The sequence below is a fragment of the Hylaeus volcanicus genome, chromosome 5 (genome assembly GCF_026283585.1).
Source record: "Hylaeus volcanicus isolate JK05 chromosome 5, UHH_iyHylVolc1.0_haploid, whole genome shotgun sequence".
NCBI classification, from domain to species: Eukaryota; Metazoa; Arthropoda; class Insecta; order Hymenoptera; family Colletidae; genus Hylaeus; species Hylaeus volcanicus.
Window position 1 is genome coordinate 1,686,950 of NC_071980.1, and position 15,573 is coordinate 1,702,522.

Below are 15,573 nucleotides of genomic sequence, written 5' to 3' on the forward strand. Positions count from 1 at the left end.
GTCTCGCTCTCTCGCATAATCCTGCGGCCACGCCGCTCCCGCCCACGCTTTACGACCATTTCACCTCCGCGCCAGAATGACATAATGCAAAGCGAACCAAGATTTACATCCCATTTGCCTTGCTTTCCGCGATTGTGCACGCGCGACGTGGCCAACGGTACTTCCTATTCGTATTTCGGATTTTCTACCGCGACCCCCCTTTGTTTTCCGTTCTAGAATTATTTCGTTTCGGGACTCGTCCTTCAGGACTTCCTGTCACCCTGGGAGCGCAATTACCGCCACCCACCCACGGGGCGTCGCGTTTTTTTTCCAACGACACGTTGCGGCGCGACGATAGGTCTTTTTCCCCTGCTGGAATACTTGTTGCTCCCTTTTACGCCGTTTTGCGCGCGTAATTGCGCTTTAACTATTCTTTCTCGCTCGTCCTTCATTTCCTTTTGTCCTTCTATCAAGAATCTCTTTTCGTAAAATTTTATCTCCTCGACGCTTTTCGCTACGCAACGATTGTTCCTCGTCGCGTGCATTTTCTGGTTTTATCGATGCTCATTCGGGACAAAGGGCGTCTGGTCGCCCTTCGTGATCCGTCATCGACGCGCGATCGCGATGTAACGGTCTCTTGCACCGGCGCCGATTCTCGTCGGACCGGATGATGACGAAATGCAAAACTGGCGAAGATTTGCATTCCAACTGGGCTCGCTTTACGCGGCGGTGGCCACTACAGCTACGAAACGACTGTCCTCCCGTTCGATTATGCTAACGTCCGCGTCGTCACGGCCCACGTGCACCGTGTAGCATAATTTCACGGCTCTGCACTCGCGCGAAACCAAGGCTCGCCGTTCTGCCCCGATAGATAAGAACTCTTTTCTGTGTTCCTTTTTTTTTTTTTTAAATTTTGTTATTTCTTATATATAGGGCGAGTCATTTAAAACTCGAATAACTTGTTTGAAATAAAGAGCACTCTCACGAGGGCTGCGTTTAACGCAGTAATGACTTCTGCGAATCGAAGTGTTTAAGCGAATTCGGTCTAAAAATCATTATTTCACAGTTTTCGAAACTCTCGAAAAACATGAAATACAAAAGTGATTCGACACGGAGTGACCCATTCGTTATTACGAAATATCGATAATTGCGAACGATTGGAAAAATATTATCGAAGAATAATCTTTCTCCTACACGTTCAACGTTTGAAATTACTCGCGCTTCGCGTGAAATATTTGTTCGACCTCGTTACAGCTAAAAGGGATAATCGAATGACTTGTTTCGAATGGGACACCCCGTGTATTCACAATGCGCGAATACGAAAATATGGATCGTGTCGTAGATTTCGATAAATCCTCTGTTTTGTTTCCTAATCTTCGACTCGTCGTCCAAGCTCACGAGTTCCTCTTAGTTTCTCAATCCGCTGGGTATTAATAGCGTTCTTCTCGATAGCACGCGCGACAGATTGGAATCAAGGAGTTGTTCGCGGACTCTTCAAGGTCTATCTATCTTTAAAAGAATCATTCTCTGTTCGTCCTTCCGCGTCTTCGTTCTCGCGACGATCGTTTCTTTAGCGAGCACCTGTTTCTTCGGACGAAAAATTAGTCGTTTATTCTCCCGATTATTTTTAACAGAAGATCGCGGTCTCATTCGACGATAGAATACTACTCTTGATATTCGTGGTCGAGACAACGTGTACTCTCCATGAATGCTTTCATAGAACTTTGTGTATTTAATTTATGTCGAATAGTTGATGAATTTCTTCGGATGAAAGTTGAAATTACCATTTTTCTTTAAAACACTGTGAACACTTTGACCGTCTATTAATGGAGTAATTGTGAAGCAATTAATTTTTAGAACGCGTGTGCTCTCCTCGTTAAGAAAACGAAGATAGCGGCAGGCAACCTTTTCGCTTCAGAGAAATATCGTTTCGTGGCCCTGGAGGGTTCGGTTCTGTCGGACAAAATATTTGCCTTGCGCCATCCACGCACAGACGTTCGAGGCTCGTATTAAAATCGCCGTCACGTTTTCGCAAACGAACGTGTTATTATCAATCGTATTTTTCTAAGCCCCGTACGATTCGCGGATATCGATGCCCTCTGGGTGAATTATTAGCCGCGCGCCAGGTCTCGTCGATTCCATTCGTAATATGCATCGACGTGCCAGCGAGCATCGCGGAGTGCGAAATTTCTATCGACTGGCGAATTTTTCAAACCGTGAATCGGTCCGCGCGACCTCTTGCCGCCGTGGCCGGCTGTTGGGACAAATAGTTGGAAATTTTCGCGATTTTCACGATCGCGTGCTCGCCGTCGATCGCGAAGAATTCGAAACGATGGTATCGACTGTGGACGGAAAACTGGATGCAAAATTTTTCAGCGCGATGCCTTTAACGATACTCTCGAGTTTCAACATTTTATGTATCGAACAAATTTTCGCGACCTCGAATTCCCACGGTGTCAGGAAAGGTTTTTTCTAGCTTTTACTGCCGAAGCATCGTTAGTCGAAGGTCGATCCAATACGCTGTTGGTTCTCGCACGCTTCGGAGGTTAGCCGTGTTAACGCAAATACAGCCCGCGCAAGGTGCAACGTTACCAGTTAGCGAACAAACTTCGGTACGAGCTCGGGCTCTGCGCGAACGGAGTTCACCTTCGATGCGGAATTAACTTTTAGTAATCGCCGTTGCCGGATAATACTGGCACGTGTAATCCACTTTCGGTCTGCCAGGCTTTGAAAGCTTCGATCAAGTGAAGCTTTCGTAGATTCGACCGCGTTAAAAGACTCGTCTACCTTTATTACGTTATCGAACGTAACGAAATCACGCGTGAATGTACAACGATGATAGCAGTAATAAATAATATCGCGTCGTTGGCGACAAACAGCGTCGAATTGGTAGTCGAGGCGCGAGCAGAGCCACGCTCGGACCTAATTCGAGCTTAAACAGACGAGGTCGCACAATGGAAAGCGACACGAGCGACAGGCAATCGGAGAGTCTCGGTCGCATTTAATACGACAAGACTAATGAGAAGGACTCGTCGTCGGGATGCGCATTCGAGTCCCGTTACGGATACGATCGCTCGAACCAGCCTCTAATTAAGTCGTTAATGAAGAGCCTCGGGGGGCGAGACCGATCGCTTTCCTCTTTCAGTTCGTACTTGGTGACTTTTCTGCTCGCGAGCCACCCCCTGGGGACACCATGGCACCGAGAAGGGTGGCCGATTGTCGGGGGTCGAGAATTAATCCTACACGCGATGAACGATGGCTGGGAAGCACGCCTATGCACGCGCGTCCGCTATTGTGCGCCGCTCGCCCGGCTTGCCCGTTAATTAAATCATACCTAAATAGGGACCTTTGTTTTCCCTACGCGAAATTTCCAGGGATAAACCGACCGCGACACAGTTTGACGCTCCCAGCACGAAACTAGCGTGGGCGTTTCCACAGAGGAGTTCGCGCAACCGTCGGGGAAATTTGAGCGACCGCAAATAAAAAGGAGAATGGCGTTTTTGTGGCCTCTTGACGCGTCGAGTGCCCGAACAATGCGCTCCAAATTTCGGACAGGGCAAACGTTTTACTCTTAGACAATTGGAAACTACGCGAACTGTAATCTGTCCTTGTGTCTATTTTGGAAATTTTGTCGTTTAGGTGCTTTCCTCCACTCTGCGCGTTTTTCGACTCTTCGCGTATGTCTTCTCGAAAGAAAAAATTGTTTCCGGTCGTGCGACACTGCAACTTTCCAACGAATTACTTTCGTCGCGAACGAGTTGGTTGCGGGTCGAACACACGCGGACGTTTTTTTCGACGCCCTTAATCGTCGATTCGTCGATCGACGAGACACCGTTAAATTTCGATTATCGAGCAAGGGCCTCGGGGGAGGTGGAAGGGCGACAGTGCCAACGAGGAGAGCAATCAATTCCCTTTTACCGATTTACCGTGACAATGCAACCACCCCTTTGCAGTACCGTCCATCCCCACTGTCCGCTTTCGGACACACGAGCGAGAAGGTCGCAGCTACCCCCGCATTGAAAATTCTCTGTGATTCGACGCAATTCATTAGTCCATCGAGTCAGTCGCGTATTTATGCAGACCACCGAGTCATTAACGGTTGTGATTTCAGTTCGCCCATCCGTCGAGCCAATGTTACGCGCGAATCGCGACCCGAATTCGTTGCATCGGAAGCAAGGCGTATCTTCGCGAGACAACTCTTCGTTCTCTCGGTGCCATTTCTTTTTAATCAAACGGTCGAACGACGCGATACCGATCGCACGGCGTGTTCGTTTACGCTATTGAAAATAATGACGCGATTTCGGGGCCTCTGCGATCCAGACGTGTTATCTTCGGAAGGTGGAAACGGTAAAAATATCTCGGAAATATTTGGAATCCAATTTAAAGAGGAGCTGCGGGAAGAAACCCCGGCTGTTTCTCCAATAAAGCCGAACTTCGTTTCCCCGAGCGCGATCAGCTTTTTCGCAATCTTTCTGTCGTTGCTCGCCGTATTGTACGATCATCGATTCTATCACGGACAGTTTTTCGTTCTCTTCGTTTGGACACAATACACGGGGAACCCCGCAGCAAACGTTGTCTCTGGCCTGTGGATTTTAAACCATGATTTCTGCGCGACAAATCGGTCCCGCTTATCTCAAGAATTCCGAGACGGAGATTGCGTATTGGAAAAATTTTTATTTCGTGAAATTTCTGCGGATTGTTTGGGAAACCTCTTATCGAGGTAGGAGTAAATTTTCTACCGAAGGTACTGAATTTTCTCTCGTTCCGTTTTTCTGTCGCTTTGGATGAAATAATTCGGACTATTAGTCTTCATGGTTTCCGCGGCGAGTTTCTACACTCGTCGACCCAGATTTTGAGTTGCCATCTTTGACGTTGGCTGCCTCGTTTGCAGCCCTTCGATCACCAAATTAGACTCGCCCTAGAGGGTCAAGAGCACGTCCGTTCGTCAAAACGTGATCGCAGTTCGCTGGACAGGGGGTTTCGAAATCACGTACTGCGTCTGCGAGCTTCCTGGCTGCGAGTGAACGTCAGCACGAATATCCCTTGGGATGGATGTACAGGACGTTGACGCATGAATTTTGGCCCCGTTGCGACCCCTCGCCGCAAATAAAGTTACCACCGAGTTCGACGTCGACGCGTTAAATTTTCGCGCAATCGTGATCGAAATTACCAGTTTCAACATTTTTTTTAAACGGTCTACAGAGTGGTCTCGTAAAGTAGAATTTGCAATTTTTCAACAAAATTTTTGTTTTTCCCACTGTGCGACGTAACGAAAAATTGAAACATTCCAGACAATGATGACGGGGAAATAGTAATCTCTGGACGATAATTAACGAGCATTCTTCATGCTCTTCCATTTTCCGCGAGTACGTTGTTCCGCCTTCTCCCGAGGTCGTCGGTTCGTTATTTTGACGGATCTCTTCCCGATAATTAGCACCGCAATTAATCAACGCGTCGACCTGTTTCACGACGTTCGAGGAATGTGTTGTCATCCGCAGTCGAATTGCGGTTCGTACTCGTACTGTCGCGTCGAATTGGTTTCGATTCACAGGAAAAAAGTGACGAGGACGATAAAGCATGTCCGACGAGTAATGACATTTTTTTACGATAGATCTGTCGTTTAATTTAGACAAACTTTTTCAACAGACATAGAGGGTACGAATACTTGCGATACTGACTGTAGTTGACCGAAGAACGAATGAATTCCCATGCGGCGGTCGCGTAAGGAGCAATTTCTCTTTCTGGTAAATGCAGAGGACAGGTTTAATACAGCTCGGCGTCCGTGCGTTTTATTTCGCCACGTTTTTCACGAAAAATCGGCATCACGAACAGCGCCGACTCCCCGTCAGCCTCGGAAAAAATAAGTCGCGCCAGAAATAAAGCGCGGCGATAAAAATCGCGCGGCTAAAATAAAAGCTAACCGCGGCCAATTTCCCACCGGCGCTGATTTTTCGCGAGGAAAATTCCCCGTGCGCGCGCACGCCTTTAAAAACGGATTTTTCTGCGTGGATTTTGTTTTCGAGCAATTCGCGTGCAATTTTTCGATTCGTGTTTCTATATTGCGTCGCTGGGAAATTAATGTAGTTTCTGGACGCGCTTGTGTACGCTGGCGTATTGTAACGTAAGTTTATTAAAACATATTTTCCCTTCGGCGTTTTACCGCGGCAATTGGGTGGAAGAAAATCGAGCACGCTACTCTGCACGAACTTCGACGAATGTGGCCGTAATTATCGATACCAAAAAAAAAATCTCGATGTACACGAGCAATTGAACGATGCTTTTAATCCGCTTCAAGTATTGTCATCACTGGTGCATCATCGAGGGTATAATGTCGTATGTACATCTAAATAAACAATCGCGTTGGTAATGCCGTTTCTCGTTCACCAAGTCGGATTGCTCGCCACGAGAATCGACAGGATCGACACTCGTGGGATTATCCTTGTCGAATGATGGTTCTTTCTGTCGTGTTGCCATTAAATTTAAACCCAGCTGCGTCCGCCGCGAGTACTCGATTATATTTCACGAGAGGTAACCCAGTAACTCGTTTCTATTTTCGAGCGGCTGTCCGACCAGCGCTGTACATTAATTTATCGCTCGTTGGTCCAGCCAACTTATCCATGAATTATCGTAGTTTTAAATGTATTTTCACGAAGTAACAGGTTGGCTCGACCCGGCTCAACGTCGGCCACGCGGAAACTTTTCGTTGGCTCGGTTTACTCTGGAAAACGCGAACTTCCATATTCCTCTCCTAACCCTCCCTCTGACGTTGCTACCCCCTGCGAAACGCGAGATTCGCTCGTGATTCTCCATTTCCGATGAGTTCCTGTCGTGGAAGCATTATCGTATTGTAGTATCCGCGCCTCCTATACCCAACAATAAGGAGTCAAATAAGAACACGAAACGTAGGGTACGTGGATTCTCGAATCTCCGTGCCTTATTTTTCGTATAGACTTCTACATATGGAGGCTCGTCCGGGGTGGGGGGTTACGGCGGCAACTACACCGAAGAGGACCGGCCAGTGACGATGAGTCACGATGAGCAACAATGCCACGCGAAGGACGGTGTCGTGTGACGGTGGAGCGGGCAACAATGAGGCGTCGAGAGAGAACAACGTTCCAGAAAGAGAGAGGGGAGTACACTCGCGAAAGAGGGTGCGGCGCGCACTGCTGTCGAGACGCAAAACCCGAGAGAGAAAGAGAGAGGGGAGTACACTCGCGAAAGAGGGTGCGGCGCGCACTGTTGTTGAGACGCGAAACCCGAGAGAGAAAGAGAGAGGGGAGTACACTCGCGAAAGAGGGCGCGGCGCGCATTGTTGTTGAGACGCGAAACCCGAGAAAACGGACATTCGAGGGCGAATGAATATCAATTCAGGATAGCCGAGTGTAGTATCCGCGCCTCCCATACCCAACAATAAGGAGTCAAATAAAAACACGAAACGTAGGGTACGGGATTGGTCTTGTAGGTAAAGCGATCGACTGTGGATCCGAGGATCGTGGCTTCGAATCCCCGTGCCTTATTTTTCGTTTAGACTCCTACAGTATTCATATTTGATTCTTCTGAATTTAATCAACTACGAGGGTTTCTCCGTAGTCTTGGCGGAACTTTATCGACAAGGTTTCCATCGGCGGTTTTTCTCGCGGCGATAGGCGAGCGTTGATGTATTATTCGCCTTAAGATTTTGGTCTTCGATTTATCCATCCGAACCACAGACGAGGGGCTAGGGTAGTTGAAATATGTATGGGACGTTGGGAGTCCGACTTTTTGGAGGAACCACTCACAGGCTTTCCCTCAAGAGGAGGGTATTCCGTCGCAAAAGTCGAGGGCAGAGATCCGCCCGAAGAAGACTTTAAGAAAGTACTCGAGAGTCAAGTGGAAGGGCAAGGGTTTGTCATAGTGAATGTTATTTTCATGGAGAAGTAGATGGTCCATTCCGAGAGGGTGAACGTCGAGGTGCCGAGATGTTACGATGGTATATAGTTGAAAGACCAATTTTCTTCGGTAGCTTCAAGGTTCGTCGAGTACTGTCCACGTTTCCTTCGTTTTGCCAACCGCTGTACTACATATATAGACGTCACGTTACGTACCAACTCCACTCTAGTATTAATTACTAAACCACCAATAGACCCCGTAGTTTCCGTCCGGTGACTCTTGCATCCGAGAAGCTGCGTTCTAGGCACGAAGTTCGATTAAGGGAAGCGGTTACGAGGATCGATGCGGTCGTTGTTTCGAGTTTTATGGAGTTCGCGTTTTTTACGATCGGTCTGCACGCGGAATACCATGCCCTGAACGCGAACGGACACTTTCCAGCGGTGACGCACCTAGCAATTTCGCGAGGGCCGTGCGACTAGGAATTAACAGAGGCGAAAGCTCGGCCAGAGAAGATAGACGAAACGTTTAAGTTTTTAAATGAAATATAAAAAAATGTCAATGGTTAACCCTTTGCACTCGGATGTCCCATATGAGACTTTTTATAGTTAGACTGTTTTATGTAATGCGATTCCTGTCCGTACATTTTTCCAACGAGACGGCGCAGAGTGCAAAGGGTTAAATGTATATTTGCGTTAGGGGTGCGTGGTCGCAATTGCTCCTTTGCGCCATTTCTCAGAGCACCACTGTTTTCCAACGAATTATTCCGTTATGTTTTTTCTCGTTTCAAACACGATTGTAGTTGGGTGTTCTTTGAAGATTACGGGAGGAATGGGGGGCGTCGTCTAGTTCGTGTTCGCATTGTTTCCCGGTTTTCTCCTGCTCTGGAAACCCACGAGAAGCCATTTCCACGGCTAGATGAGTGACTCGTCTCGAAACGACTCGCTGGAACGCAATAAGAGACCGAACAAGAGTCTGAATGCGCGGCGGACGTGCAACTACCCCGTACCCTTTTCGCCTATGAAAATTTCTTATTGGCTTTCTTCGAGGATTCTTTCGTCGTCAAAGTCTACGAACTTTCCTCGAGAAGGATCTGCCCCGTCTCGGGATTCGGTGTTGTTGGACGGGAACTTCCCGATCTGCGATTCGACCGGGAACTTTGATGGGTCTAATTATGGAAATAATTTTGATGAACGAAAAAAAAAATGAAATCGACGCACCTACCTGTTCGCTCTACGACCAAATAATCATGATACAAATAAAAACACACAGAAAATGAAAAAAAAGAAGAACAAAAGGTGAACATAAGGTTAAAAACAAAGGCGGTTGCCGAGATGGAGATGTCGTTTAATCGTAAATCAATAAAATTAATGAATTAAATAAATAAATTAAAAATGTTTATACACATATTTATATATATATATAATATATATATATAATATAATATAAAACATAAATAGGGTCCCGAGACTGCTGGAGTACAGCGCGCATCCCACACGCCCCATCCCTTTTCGATCAAGTTGCGATCGTAACCTTAAGTCTCTGCTTTAGCTAGCCTAGCGCGTATTACATTATCATATTTTACATAAAATCGTTTTTTGCCTAGTGGTCTCTCTCTCTCTCTCTCACACACACACACACACACACACACACTCTCGCTCACTTTCTGTACCGTCTTCTATCACCGCTCGAGTGGCCAAATGATTTTCCACGTTTCCCTCGGCCGTTAATTTTGTCATTCGTTGAAGAGGTGTCACGGTTCTCGTCGATCGCTGTTGGAAAATTCCAAGAAGAAATTTAATATGTACTCATGGATAAGAATCAACTCCAATAACTCATGAATATTCGTTAGATGCTTCAGCCAACCGCTAATGTGTCGATTAATTTTTTTCTATTTGTTTCCGAGTGCGTAAACACAAAGAAATATTCGGTAGCCCGTGCCATGGATCGTAACATCGCCATGGAGACGAGAACGTCGAGTTCTCTCGTTTCGCGACAGATCTCTTTTTTCTTCGACTCCCTTCACTCGCAACTTCACGCTCTGCCGGCGTGGCCCACATTTTTCCAACAACGACCGACAAAAGATCTGGCTCTCCTCGTGAACAAACGACGACTACGACGACGACGCTCCCTTTCCATTTCGACGAAAGGGATGCCACCGAGGACGAGTAGCGATGGGTATCCAGCAGCGTTGGGCAAAATTTAATCAAGACGAAATCGACGATTATTCAATCATTGATTTCTCTGACACTGTATCGTTCTTACTGGAATAATAAATTATTTGTTGCGGGATTCACGATTAATTCAATCGTCAATCGTCGTCAGCGATTAACCACTCGCGGAGAATTAGTCGATCAATGCTCAACTCTGGTTTCCAGGTTCGGATTGCTAGAATTCACGAAAATTGTTCCGAGATCTGAGACGTCTCTAGAACGGTTGCCTCGTTCCCATCGCTAAAAACGGTTAATGAACGAAAAAAATGCCATTTTCAGCGGCTTTCAGACCTCCCTGTTTTCGTGTTCACGTGTCCGTGTGTTTGCGTTTGCGCATTTGTGTAGTGTATTTTGCGTAGGCATATCGACCTAAACGATCTCCGAGTGTTTCGACTACTCTCACGACGTCCTTTATCGAGACCCTGGGCTCTTTGGTATTGTTCTCCAGTGGAGACTCCGAAAAGTGCGACCTCCGAACGCCCTTCTGCTTGCTGCTTCGTTTCCTTTTTTCTCTTTTCTTTTTCGTACTTTTCTTTTTTTATCGGGCGCCTCGCAATCTTTCGAGGTCAAGCACCACTTTTGAATCACGAGCGTCACTCGAACGCTCTCTTCCGCTTTCCCAATATGAAACTGAAGGGGCTCGGGAGAGGCAAGCATCCGCCATAATAACTCTTTTTCTTGCTCGCACACATACACGCTTATACACACTCGCTGTTTTTTACCTTTCACGCGTAAAGATACAAGCATACATATACACACGCATGCATTCTTTCGTTCTGTTTCTCGCGAGTAAAATTTCTATAGAGACGCGAGGCACGTGTCGTAACGCGACATTTTCTAAAAGGAGAGAGTAACAGTAGCAGTCATAGAAGAAGAAGAAGTAGAAGAAGAAGTAGAAGAAGAAGAAGAAGAAGAAGAACGAATATCGAGTTGATACGCAAGTTCGTGCCGTTTCGGTTCGAACAAAATTTTGTCCTGAAAAGAATATCTTGTCGTGTGTCGCATACCGAACGACCTTTCGTTTTCCTTTATAATATTGCTTTGTTCTTTTCATTTAAATTCAACGTGACACGAGCACGCGCACCAACCCAATAGAAGACGTATTCGAAGGCGGATAGTACGAAGAAGAAATGAAGAAGGTACGAATGCCCCGGTACCAAAATTCATTTGGAACCTAATCCTACAATACAGAGGACTTGTTCTAATGCCCGACGACAACGGTTCCTGAAAATCCTTGCGCGAGAACTCGCTCCCGTTTGTTTTCTTTCCCCCGTTCGTTATTCACTGCGCTCCGTTTTCGCAGGTTTCACGATCGATCCGAATGATCGACGAATATCGCCTCCTGGTTCCTTTCTTGGTCGCGCGCTGGCCCTCTCACGACTTTCTTCTCGTGGGCTTCGAGAGGCTGTTTCGACCGACCGTACCCCGAGCACAACCCGATTGGTTCGAACGTCAGAATGGGGGTTGCACTCGAATATTGGAAGGGCCCCGCGCGATTATCGCTAGCAGTAGTACGAGGTCGAGAGTCCCAGCTTGCAGGAAAACGGCGCCCTACGCCGGTTGTACACACTTCCGGTGCTGATGACGTCCTTCGTCTCGCATCGCAGACCCGTGAAGCCTTCCGCGCATCTGCAACCACAAAAACACGTCGAATATTTAGCTAAATAACACACGCAGATTTTAAGTCGTCCTTTTTAATATAAATAATCACCGTCTTTTTTTTTCCTCAAAAATCCAAGAAAACAGTCAACGAATTGTTATTCGTTCATCTGTTCCAAAATATCCGCGATTCACCGCTGAATTTCGTAACGCTAAACGAGGTAAGAGGGTGGGGATCCGAAGCGGAGACAAGCCCGCCGCGTCCGCGACATTTCTTTGGAAAAATAATGTTATGCCGACGACGTCGTATTTATAGCACGGTTAACTAACCGCGACGAGACGTACGCATACTGCTGGTAGACGTGTTCGTTGGAAAATCGTCGACGCTGAATCAGAAGCGTCTGTCGCGTGGTTGAACAATTTTCCGCGCGTTCTTTCTGCAATTAAGTTTTTTCTCGCCTAATGAACACGTCGTTGTGATGGCAAGCACGTGCTCGCATTGCGAGGGCACTTGGTACGCGAAGATAACAATCTGACTACTCGTTGCTAATAGAATAATATAATAATACATTCTCGAATAGGAGGAACGAAGCATATTGTCGTCGCCGACAAATTTTGCATCCACTGTTGCTTTTTATTACACAAGATCGCGCGGAGGGTGAAGCCTCCGGAGGAACGTTCCAGAAGCGACGGGAAAGAAGGGAGGCCAGAAGACGGAATCGCGAGCTCTCTTTGAGAGCCCCGACTGCTCCGAGAATTTGTCATACGTCCTAGCGCGTTTAAAGCGTATTAAAAAACCTGACAGGGAACATATGCTTGAGAAGGGAAAGGGGAGAGGGGTCGTTAACGCGATAAATACCCGAGAGCATGTTATTTATCCCCCGGTGGCACGGTGAACGGCCACGAGGAATCGCGTTTCGCGTACAAATTTCGCCGATCGCGCTCGCAAGATTTTCGCGATTTTACGATCGTAGACGTCTTCGACGACCCCCTCGGAGCACCGTCTCTCGCTTTCTCGTCCACCAACGGCCCCGACGACCTTTCTCGCCCATCCCCACTATGCTCCAGCGACATCCTCGCGGATTTACGAGCACCGCGCACTAAATATACCGCGGCCGTGCGATTTACCGTTGAACAAACCTGAAACAGCGCCCGGAGATAGTACAATTCACTGTACCATTCACTTGAACCCATTAGCGCTCGCCGACGTAACTTCGCCCCGGCGACCGCGTAATTGGCTTTCCATTGAGATTTATCGTAATCACGCGTGTTTAACGGCTCGAGAAACTCTTTTACACGCGAACGTCGAATAAATTCAGCCGCGGAATTTTTACTCCGCCGCGATATCGTTCTCCGGTTTGCACAATTCGGCGGACACGTCGATGCTTTCTCTAATTACGCGGATATATTGGAAAATTTGAATGGTGTACGGGGAATGGGGTGGGGGCGATGGAAATTAAACGAGAAATTCGTCAAACATCGGCCGAGAGAATTTGGGACAATACGGGCACTATGGGTAATATGGGAGCTATTGTTCAAATAAGTTAAATTATTATTGGCTTGTTTGCGGGACTGTAGAATCATCGTTTGTAGAAGATTTAAAGGATGCTTTTTTTAGATGGCGGAGACAGACAGTCGTATCGAAAAGAAGATGTTTCGGTATTCTGTATTTTGAAACGTTTATCGTTCGATTTGTTAACACGTTGACTGCCAGACCTTAATTCGTTTCCTTTGATGCTTAATTTTTAGAAATAATATTTTTAGTTCTTCAGTGAAAAGCACTGTCAGCCACATATGGGTGACGTGGCGATCAACGTGTTCTTCTTATACCGAAGCAACCCGACGAACCAAATTCGGGATAAATTTCGGCTATTTTTGGGTGTTCCCCGATCGATCGCTTCCGTCCTTGGCTCTCCCATTGTTTTCGTGTCCCTGACAGCGTCCAGGTTGGGCCAAAGGGGTCCGTGTTCCTTTTTCCCCGAAGGTCGACATCGAAACCCTTTTTCGTGGACGTCGGAGCTACGGACTCGCGAAACTGTCAAACTTTTCGCGAATAAAAAGTTTCCTAAGCGGCAAGCATCAAAGCGGCCTCTTCTGGGAGTCTCAATCGCTTTAAGGGTGTCCTTTATTACGAGGAAAATTGCTCGCAAAGTTTCTCGAAAGTCGTTCGACTTTTGTTTCTTTTTTTTCAGGACGGAGAGGTAGGGAAGGTGAGCAGAACGGCATAAAGTCGTCCGGAACTTTTTCTCTCGGATAATTAGCGACCAGAAGACGTTACGGAGTCGAAGAAATCGCGACGATGGCCGTGTCTCGACCTGTGTTAATCAGACCCGAGATTTTATTATCGAACGTAATTGGACGCGGGCAGATCGTAGCGATATCGAGTCGTTAATGTCCCCGCTAATTGCAATCGACGAATTCTTCGAACATTCCCCGTTAACCTTATGGGCTGAGACAGAGAAAAAGTTACCAATGTTCAAGAATTTAATTTTCAATTTTCTCCAGCGTGAAGTGAAATTATTTGGCGAATTAATTAATTAATATCATGGTATGAACGGGTCAGCGGTAGTGCGTAGCAGTATGGGCAGTCGAAAGGATGGGAAAAAGAAGCGTTCTTTGAGAATTTCTCGGCAACGAGAATCTCTGAAAAAAGAAGTAACATTTTCGGAGTCGAGCGAGCCATTGGTCGCTCTCTGCGAAGTCTTAGCCACGGTTCCCAAGGGTTGGTCGACTCAGCTGGCTAGGCAAAGCTTCGTGTATTACGATCACAAAATTAAAAGCGCCTTTTTATGCAGCACTCTGCTTGGACTGGTTGGGCTGGTCGATGCCGGCTCTCTTTTCCTTTTCTTCTGCACGCAGAAATAGCGAGGGATGAAAAGGGCGCGCAGGTCGGTGGTTTTCCTCGGGTATTAATTCCCATATATGCTGCGAGTAAGGTTCAGTCTGTAACTACACCAGGAGCGTATGTACCGAAAGAAACTTTTTTGCGGTTTACTTAATTTAATAACGCTCCCGCGGAACGCAATTTCAAAGATAACACTTTGAAGGGGCAGAGGCGCATTGGCCGCCCCTCGGCCACCTTTCTCTACTTCCCGTTTTCTGTATTCCTCTGTTCCTCGCGCTCGCGCATATCCCAACTTCTGTCTTTCTTCTTCCATCGCTTTTTTATCACCTACCCCTTCCGTTGCCTTCATCTTTTGCCCTGCGCTGCGAGGTTCTGTTTCTCTTTGAAATTCGTCGAGTACGACTACGAACCTATGCGCGTCCACCTGTTACGATCCTCTGAATGTGTGTGCGCGGAACGACTCTGGGCCATAATGCACTATACTTTATTTCAAAATACTCTAGCATCTACGGTACGGACCAGGTGTAGACAAAATTTCATTCGAATAATAAATAACTAGCGGCTACGGAAACTACATGATCGAATCAAGTTACAACGGAACGAAAACAAATATTATACGAGGAAAGTTTTGCATATACAGTCAGCCCCATAAATATTCGTACCTCCTATTTCTATTAAAGAAATCTGTCTAAATTAAATGATAAGATTCATATCTTCAAATAAATGTTTCGTTATAAATATGTACATGAATAAACTATTACTTTAGCATTTACTTTAGATAGATTTCTTTAATAGACATAGGTACGAATATTTATGAGACTGATTGTATTCGTTCGTTTTCTCTTGAATATTTGTTAAAACTATTTTTGCTCTCCAGTTCTTTTTCGATCCTATAATTTAAACACGTATTTTCTTACAGAATGATGTCGTACAGTCGTTTACGTAGGTAAGAATTTAGCTCATTCGTGGACAGGGCTTAACTTGGCCCCCCTCCCCTGTTTCAACCCTCGGAGGCAGCATTCCGCGTGTCTTCGGTGGGATGACTTCTATGGAGTAAAACTGGGTTACTTA

At 46.5% G+C, this 15,573-nt stretch overlaps 1 protein-coding gene across 2 annotated transcripts in view; it reads right to left on the reverse strand.

Annotated features, from left to right (window-relative positions):
* Positions 1-15,573, reverse strand: part of LOC128876261 (protein vein) — a 223,278-nt gene that overhangs the window by 8,716 nt on the left and 198,989 nt on the right. The window contains exon 5 of one of the 2 annotated variants that reach the window (XM_054122464.1): positions 11,629-11,687. In XM_054122464.1, coding sequence (XP_053978439.1) covers positions 11,629-11,687 — 59 coding nt within the window. Of the gene's footprint in view, positions 1-8,635; positions 11,688-15,573 lie in introns of those variants that run through there. The other variant, XM_054122463.1, reaches the window with a different exon arrangement.